This window comes from Pholis gunnellus (genome assembly GCF_910591455.1).
Source record: "Pholis gunnellus genome assembly, chromosome: 14".
NCBI lineage: Eukaryota > Metazoa > Chordata > Actinopteri > Perciformes > Pholidae > Pholis > Pholis gunnellus.
The window spans coordinates 17,766,630-17,786,914 of NC_136541.1; the positions used below are offsets into that span (position 1 = coordinate 17,766,630).

The 20,285-nt window shown below is 45.9% G+C and overlaps 1 protein-coding gene across 1 annotated transcript in view; it reads left to right on the plus strand.

The window, feature by feature from the left end:
- phlpp1 (PH domain and leucine rich repeat protein phosphatase 1) overlaps nucleotides 1-20,285 on the plus strand; it is a 43,335-nt gene that overhangs the window by 10,613 nt on the left and 12,437 nt on the right. Inside the window, exons 2-4 of the mRNA XM_079172719.1 lie at nucleotides 16,004-16,200; nucleotides 17,295-17,420; nucleotides 18,200-18,348. Coding sequence (XP_079028845.1) covers nucleotides 16,004-16,200; nucleotides 17,295-17,420; nucleotides 18,200-18,348 — 472 coding nt within the window. The remainder of the gene's footprint in view (nucleotides 1-16,003; nucleotides 16,201-17,294; nucleotides 17,421-18,199; nucleotides 18,349-20,285) is intronic.

A 20,285-nucleotide genomic window follows, 5' to 3' on the forward strand; every position in this document is an offset into this window, starting at 1 on the left:
TTTAACCACAGATCTGGGGTCTGATCACTTTGTGGCCTCTGTCCTACTGTGAGATTAAAGAACTGACTCCGGAGCCGCTGTCTTCGTGGACAACTTCCTTCTGGAGTGCCCCGAGGCAACTGCTGCCCATCAGATGCATTTTCTTTTTTTTTAATACTTTAAGGCATGGAGCAATAGCTGGACCAGAAACAACTACAGTCAGTGTTTACCTTTTTTTATTATTGCTTGTGCTCGTCCCTTGCATGAGTCAGCTCGTTACTCTCCTTCTGTTTCGCCATCAAAGGGGATCGCCACGAACATGGCAGCTTTTTAATAAAAGAAAGTCTCCCAGAACAACTCTGATGCCGGCAGCATCCCAGCGGCTCGCTGCCAGATTTAAGCTGAGCTGCGAGTCCTTCATAGCCTCTGATAATGAATGTCATTAGAGGTTAAGTACAAACAATAACAACAGTGTGCTTATCTGTGTGGCCCTGTTTGGTCTACCCTCAGGGAACACTTGAAGTGGTTCGACTGCCTTTCATTGTGGATTAGCGGCTAATAATTCCAATCAGCGATACAAATTACGCCATTGTCCCTGAACACACACACACACACACACACACACACACACACACACACACCACTGCTCATATATTTGTACTTGCACATGTGTTGGCAAACAGCAACCAGCAGCGTGCATTGTTACAGAGCTGTTGTGTAGCGAGATCGAGTTTGACTGGGCCAGCCGATTTAAACTCATTTCTTTTATCAGTTAACGGTTTAAAAAGTGTGTCGGCTTCCGGTTTGCTTGTGATATCAAATGGCACAAATACTTCACTTTCACATCCGTGTTTGTGAGCCAAACAAGTTCAGACAGGAGCCCAAAGCGGGCTGCAGTTTTTGTACCGCCCGGCAGATTCGTCCTCCCACCAATCTCTCTCTCACACACACACATACACACATGCGCGCGCGCTCCCGATGATATTATAGTACGGTGCACCGCTCTGGTATTCACCCTGTCTGCTATTCTTGTACCGAATCTATGAAAACGTTGCTGCCGCCTACTTAAATCTGCCTTCCTCGACTCAAGAGTCTGTCTCCTCGTTGATTGGTAGCACATGCTCGGTGCTACGCGGTACATGAAGTCACATCTGCTCGCTCGGTCGACAGGCCAGCTTTCGTAACTCGTACATGTATGCTTGCATGGTGGGCTGTGTGTTAATGACTCAATGCACATTGTTGGAAGTTAATGTGTAACAATAGCAGATGGTTTCACACACACAGACACACACACAGGACGGCACAGGAAAGAAAGTGTGATCAGATTCAACACGTACCATCACATTGTTGTCACCTTTGACCTTTAGACCTGTTACCCTGCTGCTTGTGCTCGCTAATTATGCCCACAGTCTTTGAATTAGACTTTGTGACTGACAGGCTGACATATACACACACACACACACACAACCTTCTACTTTACAAAGTATGAGTAGACATGACAACATACATGTGTGTTTTTCTTACTTATTTCCCATGATCCTTTGCTGTGGTTGAAGCCGCCCGGGTCAAGGGAGAAGAACTGCCAGCTGTAGGCCTACTGTATTTTGTAACAGTCAATAATATTCATAACTTTATATTCATGTGATCAATATACAAAGGTTTTTGGTTATAATAATCATTTATCAATTTGACCCTTCCTGCTTTCTGACACTATATGCGTCCCTTCAGAAGTGATGAATTCTCCCGGGCAGTTCATGAATTAGGAAGAAGTCATTTATGCTAAAAAGTAGGCAAATGTCACAGCATCACACAAACGATCCCATTCATCTTTTGCACTTCTGCTCTTCGTGTCCTGTTACATTTCCTCCTTCCATAATGAATATCCGTGTCGTAGTGTTGACTCGTTGCAAAGTCTTTATTGAGCTCGTTGCTCGTTACCGAACTGAAGCAGGATCGGGGTTGCTGGAGGGCCTCGCTGAAATACAGGAGGGGATTCAGTTGATGGTTATAATTTCCAGTCAGGGAAAACTTGAGCGGCATGTTTAACTCTGGTGACATAAGTAATTCAAATGTTGACACTGTGGGTGGGACACATCATGTTCCGCTGTGGATTGTTTGGATTTTGTAAAGGGGGACGGTCATTCCCCCCCCCCCCCCCCCCCCCCCAGCAGCTGTACTGCTTTAGTGATGGGTCATATTTACTGAAATACAACGTATGGCGCTGGTATTGAGAAGAAGGTAACACTGACCAAAGACAAGACTGGGAAATAAAAGAGGAGAGCGAGTTCTGAATGTGAAATGTCTCTGCTTCGTTTGCGTCAGTGACGGGCATTACTAATGCAGTGTTACAAATGAACAGGGGAACCCAGGACGACAAACAGGCGGGAATCCCTGCAAGCTAATTAATCACTGACGTACACATAAACACACACACACACACACACACACACACACACACACACACACACACACACACACACACACACACACGACCGAGTGGACGTGCCTCTGCCTCCCCACATCCAGCTCTAACCTTTAGCGCGACATCGAACTTTCCCTGGCTCACCAATTACCGTTCTCCTCTCCCCTCTTTAGCCTCGGTATCAGAGGGAGGTGTTGTCAGCCTGCTCCTCTGTCGCTACTCTCCTTTCATTCCCGGCACTCACATTTCACCCTCCCCTGATGCACTTCCCAGGGGGGTTGAATGCGAGGTGGGTAAGCCTAAACCCCTGTGTCTGGAAAGGAGGTATTGTGCGGGCGCTTAAGACGACAATACCTCCCCCCCCCCCCCCTCTCTCTTTCTCGCTCCCTTTAAGCTCCCCCATACAGTACGAGGCGCCGCACTTCATCAAGGCTGTATGTGGAGTGCTGCGGGGACAGGCTGCTGTATACGGGCCATTAGCGACTGCTGAGTGACAGAATGCGGAGGCTGAAGTGACACACCGACGAGCAACTGGTGCCTTGAATTATGAGATAATATGTGTGTTTGAGAATCTTCTCGCACCATTTGGGTCCATATCAAACAACGGGAAGTAGTTCAAAATATGCCAATCAGCGTTTCCCTCAGACCCAAGGTGATGAATTCAATCTGCTTATTTTGACTGGCCGGTAAAAGAAGCAAATCCTCCCATTTTAGAGGCTGGAACTATTACATGTTTCATGTTTTAGTAAATGTTAAACCAATTTTCCTTGTAACGCAAAGTAGTGGTCATTGTGAAAACAGTTCTGCAGTGTTTCTGGTAAAATAGTCATCAGGGTTGTGTTTGCTTTTAGTCTACAATTTTATGAAAGAAACCTTTTTAGGGTAAACCACGCTGTGTTTCACAGCACATTATGACTGGGCAATATGGAAAAAAATCTAATACCACAAATATTTCGACAATTCTTTCATTCATTTGCTGTCAATCCACAAATCGATTGATCGACTTAATTGTTGGGGCACCAAACGGGAGTCGCGACAATCTCTGAGAGCGAGTGTGAGTCATGCGCAGTACAATGGAGCTCATGCCCCAGTTCATACTTTGTTTAAAGGCTCCTCTGGGCAGAGAGTCTCTCACAGTGTTGTCTTGCATTGTTTATTGGCTTCTGGGATCTGCTTTAATTGCGTGCTCACGACACGCTGCCCACCCTCCTCTTGTGTCGCCGTGCCCGCATCGCCCCGCGATCCGGCCTGATTATGTGTCCTCATGTGTTAGCGAGAGAGCCGAGGGGACGGGCGGCGAGCGCTGCATCATTCATGAGTGTGTGTGCCACCCTGTGACTGGACCGCGGTGACCCGTGGCTGTCAACAGCGTATCCTTGAGCGGCGATGGCACAGGCTGGGGCCGGGGACTCACCGCGGGGGGGGGGCCGCTGGCATGTGGAGGGGCTGTAGGTGAGGCCGGGGGGGGGGGGGGGGGTATGGACGGAGAGGAAGCAGTGAGTAGGTCACTAATATGAATGGACTTTATTATCCGTCCCCTCTTGGAGGTTCTCTTTTGGCTCCTCTTCCTCTTTGGGGAGGTCAGAGGCAATTATCAGCCACGGAGCAGCAAGCGATACTGAAGGACCGCTAAGCAGGATGGGCTCCGTATACCGACATGTTTCAGAAGAAGGGGAGATTTGTGAGGAAAGAGAGGCTCAGGTCAATGAGTAAGCTGGGCTAGAAACAGGGGTTTTCCTGCAGAGGGCCGACCACATGAAGCCACTCAAACGTTAAACTCTGAGCAGAAGAAGAGTAAGGAGAGGAGAGTGGGAGAGCGGATGACAGCTGGAGATATGAAGGCCTGACGTTATACACTTAGGGAACGGGTAATGGAGGGAGATGAGTAGGAAAAACGAGAAATGTCAGTTCAGCTGAGACCCTCCTTGCCCTCTGAAACATTAAAATATGCACGCACATATAAAACCTTTCAGGTCGTAACCTGTGTGTGTGTGTGTGTGTGTGTGTGTGTGTGTGTGTGTGTGTGTGTGTGTGTGTGTGTGCGCAAGCAAGCAAGACAGAAAGGCATTACATAACCGGACACGCTGGCTCTCCTGCCAGTTTACTATCACACAGCAGTAACTCAGTTCACACGTGTGCAGGCTCGCTTTATTTTGTGTGAACGCTCAGCCTCCCGTTTGTTTCTCACGCATTCATGACCCCGCTGGTAATTCATTATTTCCCAACACGGAGGAAGCCGTCCTCTTCCGCACTGACAAACAAGTTGATCACTACAACTCGATCTACACGGAATAGCGCTGCAGAAACACTTGGAAGGTTTTGACGGAGAATGCATTTGACCTTTTTGCCGGCATAATATTAACTCGCTGGGAGTGTGAGAGAGACATCAAAGCATTTTCTGAGTTGTTAACCTTAAAAGATACAGGTTATCATCGTTCGTATTAGCCCGGCACTGTGTGATGCAAGGTATTGTCAGACAGCTTGCTGGTTCTCTCGTCCGCAGTAAATGGACGTTACCGGCTTTTGCTTTAGTTTAAAAGAATCTGCCACCGTGTGTCTGGCTTTGCTTGTTAAAGGATTCTGCCGGCATATTACAATTTTAATCTTATTTTGGTTGTTCTGGCCTTCATTTCTATAAGCAGGTCATACTCACCAAAATGTTTTTTTATGAGTCGCTGAAACACGAGCAGACTGACCAGCATTCCGGTTCTAATCAAGTTCTAATCCTCTCAGTTCAGTTTGAAGACTTCACTTCTGGTTGGTTTGGCGACACCTGTGGTTATTGGTGGTAATGCAGAGAAATCTAAACAATACGAGTCCCAGAGTTCTGTTTAAAATGACATTTTTGTCGAGCAGCCGCACAGGCTAGTAAGTCACAACACACTTGTCCACCAGAAGCGTCGCAGTATTACTCCTTTGTTTACGCGGCACTGTGGCTGGTAGGTTGATCAAATTCGGCTAATTTTGAATTTTTACCAGTATGTGCGTCAGTCCTTCCCTGTGAATCCCTTGCGTGTGCACGCCACTTGATAGGGCGCGGGAATGGCGGACTCCGCCACTTGGACAACTATATATAGAGGTAGCTAATGAGTGTGAATACATTTTACAGTTGATGTAGTGAGAATTTTAAGGATAATAAATGATTATTATTGTTATAAGGGCTAAATTTATTTGGAAGAGAAACCACGGCAAACAGTAAAATTAATTAATACTATAACTCTTCGTCGTAATCATCCATTAGAGTTAACAGACCGTGTCCTCGGCTAATCTTTGACCTATGCGACCCGGTTGCACACAGATGACTTACATCATCATAACTGATGAAAAAAGACCCAGGTTGTAATAAACTGTGTCCTTTAATATCTACTCATGCATGCCGATACAATTAGATGATTTTCTTTATTTCGTCAGCACAAACGGACGTAGTGTCCCGGTCAGAGTATTCTATTCGTGGTCTTAATACCGAAATGTACAGCTGAGTAAGATCAGCTCACCTCGTTCTTTCTGTCTGGTGACAGGATATGCCTGTTATTCATTTTCTGTCTGTCCAGCCGTGTATACATCTATCTGTATGTTTTCTCCTTCCTCCATCGCAGCCATCTCTGCTTTGCCTTATCATGTTTTCTCTTTATTGTCTCCCCCCCCCCCCCCCCCCCCCTCCCCTCTCTCTTGCCATAGCTCGTTCTACACCAGCATAGCTCCCGGGTCTTCACGCTTGTGTACCGCAACACGCGACTATGAACCCATGTTATTTTTTTCCCCTGTACTTTTATTTATGTATTTTATACACACGCTCACCCGCAAACACACTAAATCATTAATTTTGGAGCTCTATGCACTTCCACAGCCTCACAATAATGCTCTGATTTACACCCGTGTATTCAATCAATTGTAGTGCGTATGCACACACACACACACACACTGTATGCATGAGCAAACACATGGGCACTTTTGTCCACTACGGTGACAACATTTGCATTCGCTCACACACAAACAAGGGGGAGAAAAACCCAGAGCTCTGTGTGTGTGTGTGTGTGTGTGTGTGTGTGCACGTGTGCATGCACGCGCTCTGAGCTTGCTGATCAGTGGGCTCGTATTTTCCAATGTAAGGTTTCGTAACTCACACCCATTACATAACAGCAGCAGGAGTGGAGCAGGGAAGAGGGGGAGAGCACAGAGGGAGCACACATCTATGTACGTCAGCATCTAACGCGTCCACTGACACAGAGGGAACCACTGGGGAAGATCTTTGGGGTTTTTTTTAACCACCGATGCCAACGCCTGCTATCCGAAGCATCCCCGAACGCAGTTCTCCCTCCCCCTGTCCGCTGCATCTGGATCCATTTTTAGTGGATATTGATTGAATGACATGATGAAGCACGTTCACAGTGCAGCGGGTGGTGTGAAGCCTTTTTCTCATTGCGGTTCCTCATTCCAGCTGTCAGCCACATGAGTTGTGATTGCATGTTTACACATCGTTTGCATGATTTTGTGCTTCTGGCCATAAACACAGATTTGCATCAGGTTAACAGAACCGGATATGAAGTGTCCATGAAGTCATGATATAAATTAACAATGCGGAAGAGCAACTGTGTTTGCAAGTGGGTCAAATTCAAATAAAGAAAAAAAAATAGATAATTGAGCATTGCAGAACACACTACAAATCCTCCTTCAGGTCATCCCCCCTGCCACAATGCGTCCCCACGCTGCCCCTACAGGCGGTGGATGGTAATGCACTGACCTGATAACTGGAGTTGTACAATGCCTTTAATAGCAGAGGGCTGTTTAGTTCCCTTCTCCCTCGAGGCAAAAGGTAATAATGGTTTGATGGGGAAGATATTGCAGGCTGTGACCTCATTTGGATTCAGGATGTGTTTCACTGGACTGAGAGAAAAGGCTGTGTGTGTGTGTGTGTGTGTGTGTGTGTGTGTGTGTGTGTGTGTGTGTGTGTGTGTCGTTACTGGTGACAATGTAGCATATACCTCCGAAAGATTGTCCAATGCTTGACTGATGATTGTACAATTTATTTTTAAATCCCACAAACAACGTAAGAGCTGTGTACAAAGCAACAATTATGTTAGCATTTCCTTCTTGTTAGCATTACTGTAGCCTACACACATAGAGCCGTTACTTACTCTAGTTACTTATGCTACTTAAAAACACACACGCAGTTATTAGTTATTACAGTTATTAGTTATTAAAACATTAACCAACCTTCTGCCTCTTCGGGGGGTACTAATATCTATACATTCACAACCTTCATATTATCCGTACTTTACTCTCGCTCTTCGCGCGCACAGTTCTACTTCCGTTTTTACTCTCAGAGCCGCCTTCAAAATAAAAGCATTTCTTCTTAAAACAGGAAACACATAACAAATGTGAGAAACAGGCAAAAACATGTAACAGAGGCAACAAATTGATTGCTAAACACAAATTGGGTTAATTACAGACATGCTTAAGAGAGAAGGGGCATCAGAATTTTGAGGGCATCCATGAAACCATTAATTACCCTCCCCAACCTCTCTCTGGGGATGGAGAGACGTCTCATGGTTACCTGTTCACCGCCGGCAACTTATTTTCCCTCAATGCTAACATCACCAGCTCAGAGTAGTGCAGCCACGCGGTTGAAAGGGAGGAGGGAGAAACATCACCTCCACTGTGTTTAAGCTGAGGAATGTTTAATGTCTGACAGTAGACAAGAGAACAAAGAGGGATTGGAAGCACTTCTCAGCACTCAAAAGAGACATGCACACACACTCACACACACACACGGCAGCATTGTCACCTTATCCTGAATTATCAATAGATATTGTTTTAGTACATTGCAGATAATTAAATTTCTTTACCGAATGCCTTTTTTATTTTTTTTTATTCCACGCATTCACAAATGTAGCTTGTCCCATCTGAGATGCATAACAATTTAATCATGTGTAATTGTTGTATTAATTAAAGAGATGATGAAATCGAGCAGCAACATGGATGATTGAATAAATACGCGTCTTAGTAATCAACTGCTCGCGGCGCTGTCCAAACACTGCAGAGTTTTGCAGTTGTTTATCCTGATTTCTCTGTCGACTGCACTTTTGACTTGACTCTGCGTCGATAGACTGGAGGTGTTGTACAAAACACAAAGTACAGCTGCGGCTGATGGGAATGTCATTAGTTTTGCAGGTATTTGGTTATAAACCAAACGTTTGATATATTGTAATATTGACGTGATGATGGTGCTGCAGGAAAAGTCAGGAGATCATCAAAGTCTGTGTGATTCATCCTTAGGGGAACATGAATGTATCTACAGTAGTTGTTGAGACATTTTAGGCTATATCCTGTGTCATAGTGACGCTGCAATACGTAGTAGGATTCATCCACTGGGAACCATAAATGTACAGCATTTCATGGCATGTTTCAGCCTAGACCAAAGTGGTGGACCAGTGGACCAAACCGACAGAGCAACATTATGCTTCATTGACTTCTTAAAGTCCCACCGCTCAAATATAATGTGAAATCAGAAAAAGTCTCCACCTGTGTTTTCCGGCAAATCCACCATTCTAAACCCAAAGTAAGGACACACAGGCACGTGTATAGGCTATGCAGTGTCACGCAGCGATAATGCATGAACATCCCAGCTATTTCCCATGCAAACACGCACCTCATCTTCTTATCACTTTTACACAAAGGACAGCTTGACACGTGTAATGCACCAACACCTCCTCAGTCCCAGAGGGAGAGGCAGCCTCTTCTACCTCCATGGACCCGTTTGTGTTGAGAACACCTGGGAACTTTTCGAGAGAATGTTTGTAGAATTAAGAAGCACCTGCACGCTACGGCCTGGCTCGACTCGCTTGGAATCCTTCTTTATTGGGTTTCCGTTGGCTGAAGTTGTGTATAGGACCTGGTACTTATTTTTGGTACCACCTCGGTCGAGGTTGCAAGCGAGCTGAGCCGATGCTAGAGGGTAGAGGTATAACACTGCAGACCACTGATGGGTCAGAGGCAATCGTCACGAGCATGACACGGGACATCCTGCATGGACAGTCAACCATTTTTAAATAAAAAAATGTTTTTAAATGGCAGACCGCACAACCATGTGGTGGTCAGTTGACAAAGTGCGCACATGCCTGTTTGATTGCTGATGAGAGGATCCAGCGAGGATCCTGAATGGAGCAACATGCACTGTGTCAGTTTCACTCTGCGTTGCTATGACGATCAGCTAAGAATTCCGCTTACATTGATCGGGTAGTATCTGCTTTAAACCACACAAAAAAAATCTAATTGAGCCGAATCGTGCAGTGGAAATGAGGCGTTATTAAGGATCCTTCTAGAAACTGTGTTAATGTGGGGCCTTCCTGTAAATATCAGCTGGATGTTTGTTTTTTCTTCTTCTTCTTCTTCTTTTTTCGACGCCTCACATTCACAGTTCAACACGTGCATCGTTGTGCGGAGAGGGAAAAAAGTGTAATGCGCAGAACGATGCGGAGCACTTAGGCGAGTGCGTGGAGCAGCCCGGCGCCTCGTGACGGCCTTTCGCCACCTCCCAGCGAGGCTCGTCAACCGCTGCTCGAGCGGAGAGTCGGCTCAACGCGGCCTGTCACTTTAAATCTGAGTAATCACCTCGAGTCATCCACAGAGAACGACAAAAGAGAGAGGGAGGAGAGACGGAGAATAAAGGAGGGCAGCGATCATCAGATGTGGGAAGCACATCCTCCCCTAGCCTGTGAACAGACACCTTTAAGTAGATACATTTTGACATTGTGTGTGTGTGTGTTTTGCAACAGGACAGTGCAGCTATTTGTGTCGCAGAGTAACAGCTGGCACCTCTCTGTCTTACATCTATTTCTATATCCGTTTGCCACCAACTCTCCCCTCAACCATAGTTTTCTCTTTACGAGTCAGTGTCTCCAAAGCGCCCACAGATTATCAAGATGTTTGCTTGATAGAGTGCCTCGTTTCAAGTTTTTATAGATGCTTCCTAATAGCTATAGATCTTTAATGAGATGCTGCGGTTGAGATACATTTCAAAAGAAGCCGATAAAAGCTGATGCCGGAGATATAAAAGCCCGATGTAGGCTCAGAAGCTTTCATAAGTCCTAGAGTCTGGCCATGCTGTACATCACATCTGTCGCCGCCTATATAATAAACACGTGTGTGTGTGTGTCTGTCTACGCATGCTCGCGCTCCGCTGTGACTTATGTGGGTCATCGATGCCCTACGGTGCGGCATGCCCGGTCCTGTAGTGGAGGTGTGCTGATGTCAGGTTGCATTTAGCAGGGGCAGGATGAAGAAACCAGGGATGTGTCCTTGTTATTACAGAGAAGAGCCAGAAGAAAGAAGCGTTGATCTGTTAAATTGGGAGACGGGTGGAGAGAGGTCGGCCTTGGGGTGCTGATCACTAGCAGTGATGGATAACGGGGGCAGCAGGGCATCTGGGCGGCAGCTTTGAAAAACATTAGCTCAGGAATAAATACTGACGTTAAGCAACCAGGAGCGGTTTCGTTTGTGTCACTGTGATTGACTTTGCAAAGATTACACGCGCCACATGGATGCACACCGACGGTATCAATATTCAGAGATGTCTTGTCAAAGCTGCACACCGCTAGTAGCAGCTGTTCCACATTTGCTTATCGGATCTATAATTTGTGTTTCACAGGCTTAACGTCCTGAATTGAACTGAAAATGCAAAGTGCCAGTTCCCCATTAGGGAGGTGCTACGTAAGATATATTCACCATTTCATCATTGTGGAAGTTCCCCACAGTCTCAATGGAAAGAATGATATCGTTTATCAGTAGGAAGCAAAGCTGACGGTAGCTTGAATTTAAAAAAATAATTAGCCTTTGCGGGCTAACGCTTGCTGTGAGGTCATCATCAGGAGGGACCATGCGACTCGTGAGTGAGTGTGCACCTCTGTGTCTGTCCAGGGCTGTTCTCGCATTCTGCAACAACACACTGCATAATGTATCGGGTGGCCAGTTATAGCTGCATGCTCAAGGACCCCTCGTGGTTGTGGTGACTCACACTTTCTCAAAACACCTTTTCTCGCCTGTTTCATACCGACGTTGGCCGCCTGCTGGTTGCTCACTCTGCGCTCTTAAACCGGCCCCTGCTAAAGCATCAAGTGCGTCTCGCTGCCTTCGTGTTCCACTATGACATGCACTGATGTGAGCAAACCTTTTTTTTTTACAGATTTGAAAACCTTTAGAAACATTGATTTAGTTGTTGGTTCTGTCTGAGAGTGACAGCAGCTTGTGTATATTCATTTGTGTGTGTTTGAGCAGTACAGTAGACGAGCGCACACACGGGTATTGGAGCCTAGTGTGTAGGGGAAACACTCTTTTCCTGTGCTTGGGGGGGAAAGGAAGGACGCTATCTCCAGTAACCAACACACACACACACACACACACCGTAGTATGCTCCTACGTACAGTAGGTCTAGAAATAGACTATGACTCCTGCACATGAACACACCCACCTTGCAGGGCCTGTCTATTATTTTCAAATTTCAAGCATCCCCCATAGATTATGGGATGACCACCGTGACTAACATCATCGCTGCTCGAAATATTGCTGTCGTAGGTGGCCTGTGGTTCATGCATTTGGAATAAAGCAACCGTCTCTGATATTTTCCTTCCCCCCTACTGGAGGGTGAGAGATCCTGCCTCTCTGTGGCCCACCCCTGTAAACAGGATGCTCACGTGGGTGTCCCACCCATCTCCTTGCTTCCTCCACCGTGCATTCCCATGGCCAGACCGGAGCGTATTGCTCCATCCAGTCGTCCCACGTCTGTGTGAGATGGTTGTAAACGGTAACATCCGCACGGGAGAAGCTTTCAAACTTCTTTTTATCACAAAAGCAGCCCACTCGAGCTGTCTGTATTGTTCTACCTCCACAAGATATCTGGGTCCGTCAACATTTAGTTGGATGATGCACATATGGAGATGGTTAATCACTGTCACTGTGTCAGTGTGTGTGTGTGTGTGTGTGTGTGTGTCTGTGTGTGTGGATGTCAGCAAGGGGAAGAGCAGGACGAGGAGTAGTGTTTGTGCATATGCTTGTGTGGGAGAGCGCACGTTCCAACAAAAGGCCTAAAAATAGTAGGAATATGCCCATGTGACATATTGAGGCTAAAAGCTTGTGAATAATTTGTCTAATGCAACACATCCCCCTTTCCCAAGCTCGGTAGTGAAAATCTGCGCCTGCCGGTCGCCTCTGCCAGCCAGCGACGTCGGAAGGGGGTATAACCAGTCTGTTCAGTTACGCTCAGTCTGTCTGTCTGTTAGCAAGATGTCACATGGATCTGGAGGACATTTGGCAGACGACGGCTCTTGGCTTGAACAATACTGGTGTTGATTTCGGTGGTGGTCTGGCGTTTAGGATTCAGGTGTGCCTGTTACGCTGCGTTCATTGTTTCCCCTCCTTCGTATTCAAGTACTTAAACCAAGAACACGTTAAGTATAAGCTTTGTTTTTCAAAGGAAACCCAAATAGTCACTTGATAATATCAATGTATTCATATGGAAGTTATGAGTCTTGTTTTTTTTCGGTCCATGCCGGTAGATCCTTCCCTGTATGAAATCATTTTGTCAGTTTGCTTCCTTATCTCATCTTCCCTAACTTTCCGTCCCCATGTTTCCTATTAAAGGGAAGTTCAGTCCCCAGTTTAACTCGCTTATCTAAACCACTTATTTGGAAGTGAAAACGAAAGTGGACACCTGATAAGTCTGTCCGTCACCTCCTAAAAGTATTTGCGGGTCCAGCTAGGTGCTCTGGTTCACAGGTATATAGGACATTTTAACTACCAAATAAGTGAATGAGGTTATGTGATCCCTCCTTTAGTAATGCTATGTCTCACAAGATGTTTTGCTCCCAGCCCAGCACGCACACAAGTAAACACATACCTACAATAATACAAATTGTTCTGCACACTCCACTTGTTTGAGGTGCAATAAATGAGCGTGGAGATCAACAGTGGAGGGGACGGGGGACAGTTTGGAGGTTTTTGCAGTGCAATAAGGCAAAAACAGAACGTCCTGATTCCGATTTTCAATACTGAAAAAAAGTGGCCGAAACTTTGACAAATCAACAGACGATTGTATCATTTTCTAACATCTCAAACAAAACCCAGATACCACTTCAAGGCATAGTTTTTATGGCCCTTTCAAAGGTTTCCATCAATATTTTCTCCTAAAACTTTACAAGTATCTTTTCTTTTGGTATTTAGTACAAATTAAAATCTTGATGTGCGCTTACTGAACTTTTTTTATTTTTGTGGAGAACAGAGATATTTCTCTGTCAAAGTAAAAAAGAAACAAAAAGAAACCTTCTTCTTGATTGTGATTTCATTCAGATATTTGTTTAGAATCTTTTGCCAGAATTATGCACATTAACATGTAAGCACATAATGAAGATGAAGCAGTCTCACACATCCTCAGAGCTCATTAAAACATATTTATCTCTAGATTCGGATTCGGATTACTGCTGTGAAGACGAGGCTGCCAGAGCACAAGAGAAAAATTATGAAAAACGAGGTTATGCCAGTTAAATTGTCATATACAGTGCATTATAGATGGCTTCACAGATTTTGGCACAGTGTGAACTGCATTTGCTGTAATATATTTAAGACATTGCCTTGACACAGGCTTATAAATACCGCTTCACATGAAGGAATAAGACACATATCTCTTCCTCTAGAACCACCCACCTGAGTTTCACTTTTGCCTCATTGCTATTTCGCCCGTGTACCTGCATGGCCACTCCATATGGAATGAATATTAATGCTAGATTGCGGTACATGTCGTGCATGCCGTTGGTAAAGGTCTAACATGTGTGTCTGACACGTGTGACTTTGTAATCATCTGCCAGTGTTGCATTCTCACACTTTTTTTTTTTCTCAGAAGATTAGTAATAAGCGGTAAGACGGCTGTATCTTTGCACGTTGTGCAGTTTTTCAGAGGCTTGTGCTCTTTGCCGTACCCTCTAGTCGTGTATTAGTCTCTGCTATTGAAGCATACCACAACAGCTCACCCTTGTAATCAAACATGACTCCTTATCAACATTTAACAATAGCGCGTTAGGTTACGCACTCAGCATTTAGTCAAATCAAATATCCTTTTGCAAACTAGGCTATTGATTCCGCTGTTAACACAAGATTGGCTCGTAGCACGGAGTAAAGGTCAGGGATTCAGGAGCTGGTTTTAAAATTGAATCCCGCCTGTGAGTGAAAATCATTATAACATATGTATGTATTGTCATGACGCCCAGGTTCTGCCACATCAGCACAAATAAGCACACCTCTCTGGTCAGAACGTTATTAAACTGCTGAGTGAGTTGGGTGAGAGTACAGTACTCTGTGAGCCTTACAGTCGGCATGCGAAAAGACCTGAATTATTTAAAGCGGGTTCGCGGCTGCTTTACTGACTCTCCCTCCACAACCCCTTCAGCGTGTGTTTGAGTGAAATATGTGTGAAAGAGACCGTGCGGGACGGAAGCAGCTAGTTTACAGTATAGGCCACGGGATGTGGGACACTTTCTAAGGCCATCTGTCTCTCGGAAAGGAAAACTTCCACGCCATGAATCTCTTTTGGCCCAATGAGTGAGGTTAAAACATGCTGCGAGCAGAAAGAGCCATAGATAGAATGGAGAAAGCCAGGCTGCCGGACAGATAGGAGAGAAATGATAGGGGGGGGGAGGATGGCGCATGCCTGCCCGGGGAGTTTTTTTTGCGGAGGTGGAGGTAGACAGAAAGCAGGTGGATGTTTAGACAGAACGATAAGACAGCCGGGCTGACAGAACGCCTGATAAGCAGCCTTGACTGTCAGGTTTGGCAGGCCGGCGGTGAAGTGAGAGAACAGGGCACGGTGGAGAGGCACACAGACGGGCACAACTGAATAAAGGCAGCTCAGAAATTGTAAGAGAATAATTTAGAAGAAGTGCACCTGGTATTGGATTCGACACCGTTAATGTGGAGCTGCACTGAATTCAAATCGAGACCATTCAATTCATGTGCAAAGTGGGACATCCAGTACACTTGTGCTGAATGCATTTGGATCTTATGCTAGCCCAGCATTGTGATGGTGTTCAGAGGAGAGCTCCCCTGCTATTCATTTCAGAAATCACACAACCATTTCAATCTGTCATACACAGATTTGTTTTTTTAGCCGCTGCCCAGACTGAAATACCTTGAAATCGTGTACAGTTCAGAATTTTAATTCGTCCAATACTTCATTACTAAATACCTTTTATTATTTAGTGCTTATTAACACGTTTTAGCATGCTAACATGCTATACCAAGATGGTGAAGGTTTTACCTGCTAAACATTAGCATGTTTTGCCATTGTTAGAAAGTTAGCTTGCTGATGTTAGCATTTAGCTCAGAGCTAAGACAGCACATTCTCACAGAGCTGCTAGCATAGCTGAATGCTCTTGTTTGGTTTTGACTTTGCGTATTTATAAGTAGCATTGTGTACCTGTCGTATAAACACCATGAAATGTACTTTATTCAGAGTGGTGGTATAGTAATTTTATCCTTTAAACGGTACCTATTAATTTGACAGACGTGTGTTGAGGTCCACAGTGCTAACTACACGAAACGTCTCTTTCTTTGTTCCAGGGAAGCCCCAAAGCATCGAGAACTCAGAGCGGGTCCAGCTGTCGGGGACGTACAACGTCCGGAAAGGGAAGCTCCAGCTGCCGGTCAACCGCTGGACCAGGCGGCAGGTCATCCTGTGCGGCACCTGCCTCATCGTGTCCTCCATCAAGGAGAGCCAGACGGGGAAGATGCACATCCTGCCGCTCATTGGAGGAAAAGTAAGTTGGAAGCCACACCACAACAGGCCACGACTGACATTACATCATCTTTTTATGGTGATCTTATGTAATGTATTCTTTGGATCATAAACTCATAATGTCATATCACCAGTGAGCGACCTGATAAAGCTACTCTTATTGCCCTCTGCCAGTGTCTCCCTGTGCTTGTTCTTGATGACATTTTATCTTGTTTGTCCTTTAGTGACACCGAGCAACGCTGCCGGCTTTGATCATTTTAGCTCAAGGTCAAACAGAAAGGGTTCAAGCCAGGTTTTTTTTTTTACAAAGTCAAAATGTTTTCAGTATTCTGAGTCCATTTTTAATCCAGAGTCATAATGCTATAATGTTCAGTGTAATGGATCACTTTAGCATTCAAGTAGCCCTGTTTTGCTCTTTATTTAATAAGATTTAGTTTTTTTTAAAGTGCCTCCCCAAAAATGACCTATATCCGTTCATTGCTTTATGGATCTGTTTATCTGCAAGGCCACTAAATAAGCTCCAAAGGCTCTCCTGAATAACCGGCCCCTTCCACCTGCCTGCCTGACACAAAGTACACTTCAAACTCCGCCACACCCATTTCTTTAACGTTTCACACACAGCACGTGACCTCTAGTCAACTATTCATCCATGCACTTGCCCCTGTGCCTTTTGTGTGGTGAGTTGTATGCGTGCCAGTATACTACTCAGACACATAACTAGTCAGCCATTTATTCACAGTGTCCATGTGCTTGAGTCCGTGTGACTCTGCGTGTCTGAAATGCAGTTTCACATACATTTATTCTTGCTCTTGTCACGCACATGTGTTAATTATTTGATCATCCGTGCCTCGTATATATTGTTAAGTGTGCTTCTGGTTGACTGGATTTGTCTACCCTGCAGCCATTAAGCGTTATTTCCTTCAGCAGAAGCTGTTTAGAATAACTGCTAATGTATTAAGACGTCCATGTGTCCACCTTTTCCTCTCTGCTTCCACTTATTATGTAACTTTCAACTCTACATTCACGTCATGGCGGTTATCGTTTATGTACAGAGCGGGGGGGATCAGTGTTTCAGGCCGTAGTGTCACTCCGATGTGTGTTTGTGTCTTTCTGCAGGTGGAGGAGGTGAAGAAGCACAACCACTGTCTGGCTTTCAGCTCGGCGGGGCCTCAGAGTCAAACCTACTACGTCAGCTTTGACAGCTTCACGGAGCACCTGCGCTGGCACAGACACGGTGCCAAGGTACTGTGTGTGTGTGTGTGTGTGTGTGCGCGTGTGCATGAAAGTTACCTACGGGTCAGCTGCGTTGTGTCTCCAAACATGCGTGACTGCAAGTGGAATTATGACAATATGGGAGCCACTACGATCCCGCTGCCCGTACAGTACGAGCTGAGAGTGAGTGAAAACTCCACCGACACATAACAACCACTCACGGCTCTCGCTCCTTTCTCTCATTTGAACTCAAGTAGGCCACAGCCAGAAAACCTCTTTTCTAAATATGAACAGAGACATGCATGTCACCAGCACCCAGAGGGCCACTCAGAATAGAAGCCTGGCTAGAAGCAGCACGTGCTCCAGTGACGGCTGCTGAGCCTCTAGCTAACGCCGCGCTGAAAAGCTCGGGTTTCACAGGGCGTAGGTCTTCTCTTTAAAGACGAGGTGGACGTTTATGCTTTCATTTCGTTTTAGATAAGCTTGGGTGTTTCTGTAAATTTGACTAACAAATCGCAGGTTAACTGCTCAGCGCACCTGCAGTGCAACTAGATTCACGTGATGACGTAATGTTTGGTCGCTAACCTGTTGAACTTTTCCTCGACTACACCTGACTCCCTAATCCTAAGAAGATTGGCCATTGAGTGACATTTGACTACTTAGCAGCGGGCTACACACACACACACTCTCACACACACACACACGCACAGTAAACCTGTTTAAGTCTTGTTCTTGTGGTAGTGATAATCCTGTTTAACTCCACGTTTCTCGTCCTCTCTGTTACCGCTGTCCTCCCCGCCTCCATCTAGATGGTGTCCCAGAGGATCAACTCGGTAGATCTGTCCTGCTGCAGCCTGGAGCAACTTCCCCCCAACCTGTTCTACAGCCACGACCTCACCCACCTCAACCTCAAACACAACTTCCTGCCTGCAGACCAGCGGCTGCAGCAGCTGCAGAGGTACAGTGCCAGCATCACAAATGTACAGTAAACACACCTGAGGATGAACTAATGGGAGGGAGAGGAGGACTGTGTTACAGATCGGGGGGGGGGGGGGGGGGGAGTTGACAGTTCATGCCGGTTTGGGCATGATGAGACTCGAGAAGGTTTAGCAAAGTTTTGCATAATTTTGGCCACAATAGGAGCTGGGCTTGGCTGTGGTTCAAGGAGGGGAAAGACGAGACACGGGCACAGTGAGGTTTCACTGGACACAACAGGTCACGGCTGGCCGGTTTGGCCAGCTTCAGCTTTCCCCCTGCAATTTGCGAGCCGTCGATCTGAGCAGTCTCGGACTTCGGCCATCGGCACACGGGGGAGCAAATAGGCTAGCCAGGACCGTGCCGTACCAGGCTAGGCCAAACGAGCCCAGAGCCCAGAAGGGTAGTTGAGTCTGCAGGGAAGCTTTTAATGTGCCTGGCCTCCCTCACTCTCTCTCTCTCCGTGGGCACCATCTGCTGCATGCTTATCATGGTCCCAGATTAAAGCCCACAGCCAAGACGTGTGTGCGTGCGTGTGTGTGTGTGCGTGCGTGCGTGTGTGTGTGTGTGCACAAATGTGTTTGCATTCATGTACACAGTGGTACATGTGCGCGCCTGTCACAGCCTTTCTTACTGAAGATTATTGCCAGAAGATTTTCGTCGTTGGAGTGAGTGAATTGTGTGAATGTGACGCTCGGGTGTGTGTGTGTGTAAGCGACGTTTGCAGAATGGAGCGTCTGTATGTGTGAGAGGAGGAGAGAGTCGCTTGCTTGTATGTAACAGAAGAAGAAAAAAAGTGGCTGCAGGCTACAGATTTGGGGTCAGTGCATACAAAGTCTTGATACAGTATGGCAGTCATTTTTTCTTTCTTTTTTCTTTTTAAGATGACTGCACTGACATGGAATCTGCATTTGTGTGCGTGTGTGTGTGTGTGTGGCTGTGCACGTACAATCTGGCATGCTTGCGTGTCTTCCAGAGAAAGAATTGTGAATGAGTAGGAGGTCAGGATTTTATCATCTTCCTTTTAATCCTCAGAATAAAAGAGTGTTAAAAAAAAATCATCTCACATCTCGTTTAACAAAAATCTGGGCGAGTGATGCACAAGCTCCCCTGTTGGTCAAGCGAGGTATCATCCGTTTATCTTTGCCAAACCTAAGTAGGCTCATCCGCATTTGACCCAGCATGACAGAAAAAGAGGTCAGTAATGAGAAAGAGATGAATAGCTGGCTGAAAATAGAGCCGTTGTGACAGAAACGTGGAGCAGAGTTACTTGAGTAGCTCGCTTTGCCCCGCCCCTGACAGGCTGGAGTCGGGAACAATACTACTCTGTGCTCGGCCCCCGTGGATGTGGGTGTATGTGTTTTGGTGTGGACAGTTGTGCGAGAGTGTTTTTGTTTCAGTATAAACACCGGCTTTCAGTGACATCTAACATGGGGTCATAGTGCTTTGTGTTTCTCCAGGAGGAATGGAATGTGTGAACCTGCCACATGCCTCTCTCCCCTGCTCTCGCCTTTCCTCTCTGGCCAAACGCTAACTGGTGGCTGATTTGCCAATCAGATATGCAGACAATCAGTTGTCTGGGCTACGAGCTGTCTCCTCTGGCATTGGGAACTGCCTTCCCAGCATGCATCCCACTGCGAGACAGAGGTCACCGCTCGCTGAGGGGAAATATCTTGACGTTCCACGCATATGATTGAACCTTTGGTCTGTTTATTTACATATGCATGATAGTTGTGAAGGACGTAAAAGTCACACAAATGAGGGGAGAAGGTAAGAGAGGGAATACTGTTGGACAGAAGAGCGTCAGAAAGATGGAATTTGAGATAAAAGAAGGTGTTTAAGACAAGTGAAAGAATTCAAGTTGCATTCATTTATTTTTTCGGGCGGCTTGGTGGTAACTCAAAACACAATATTGAAATG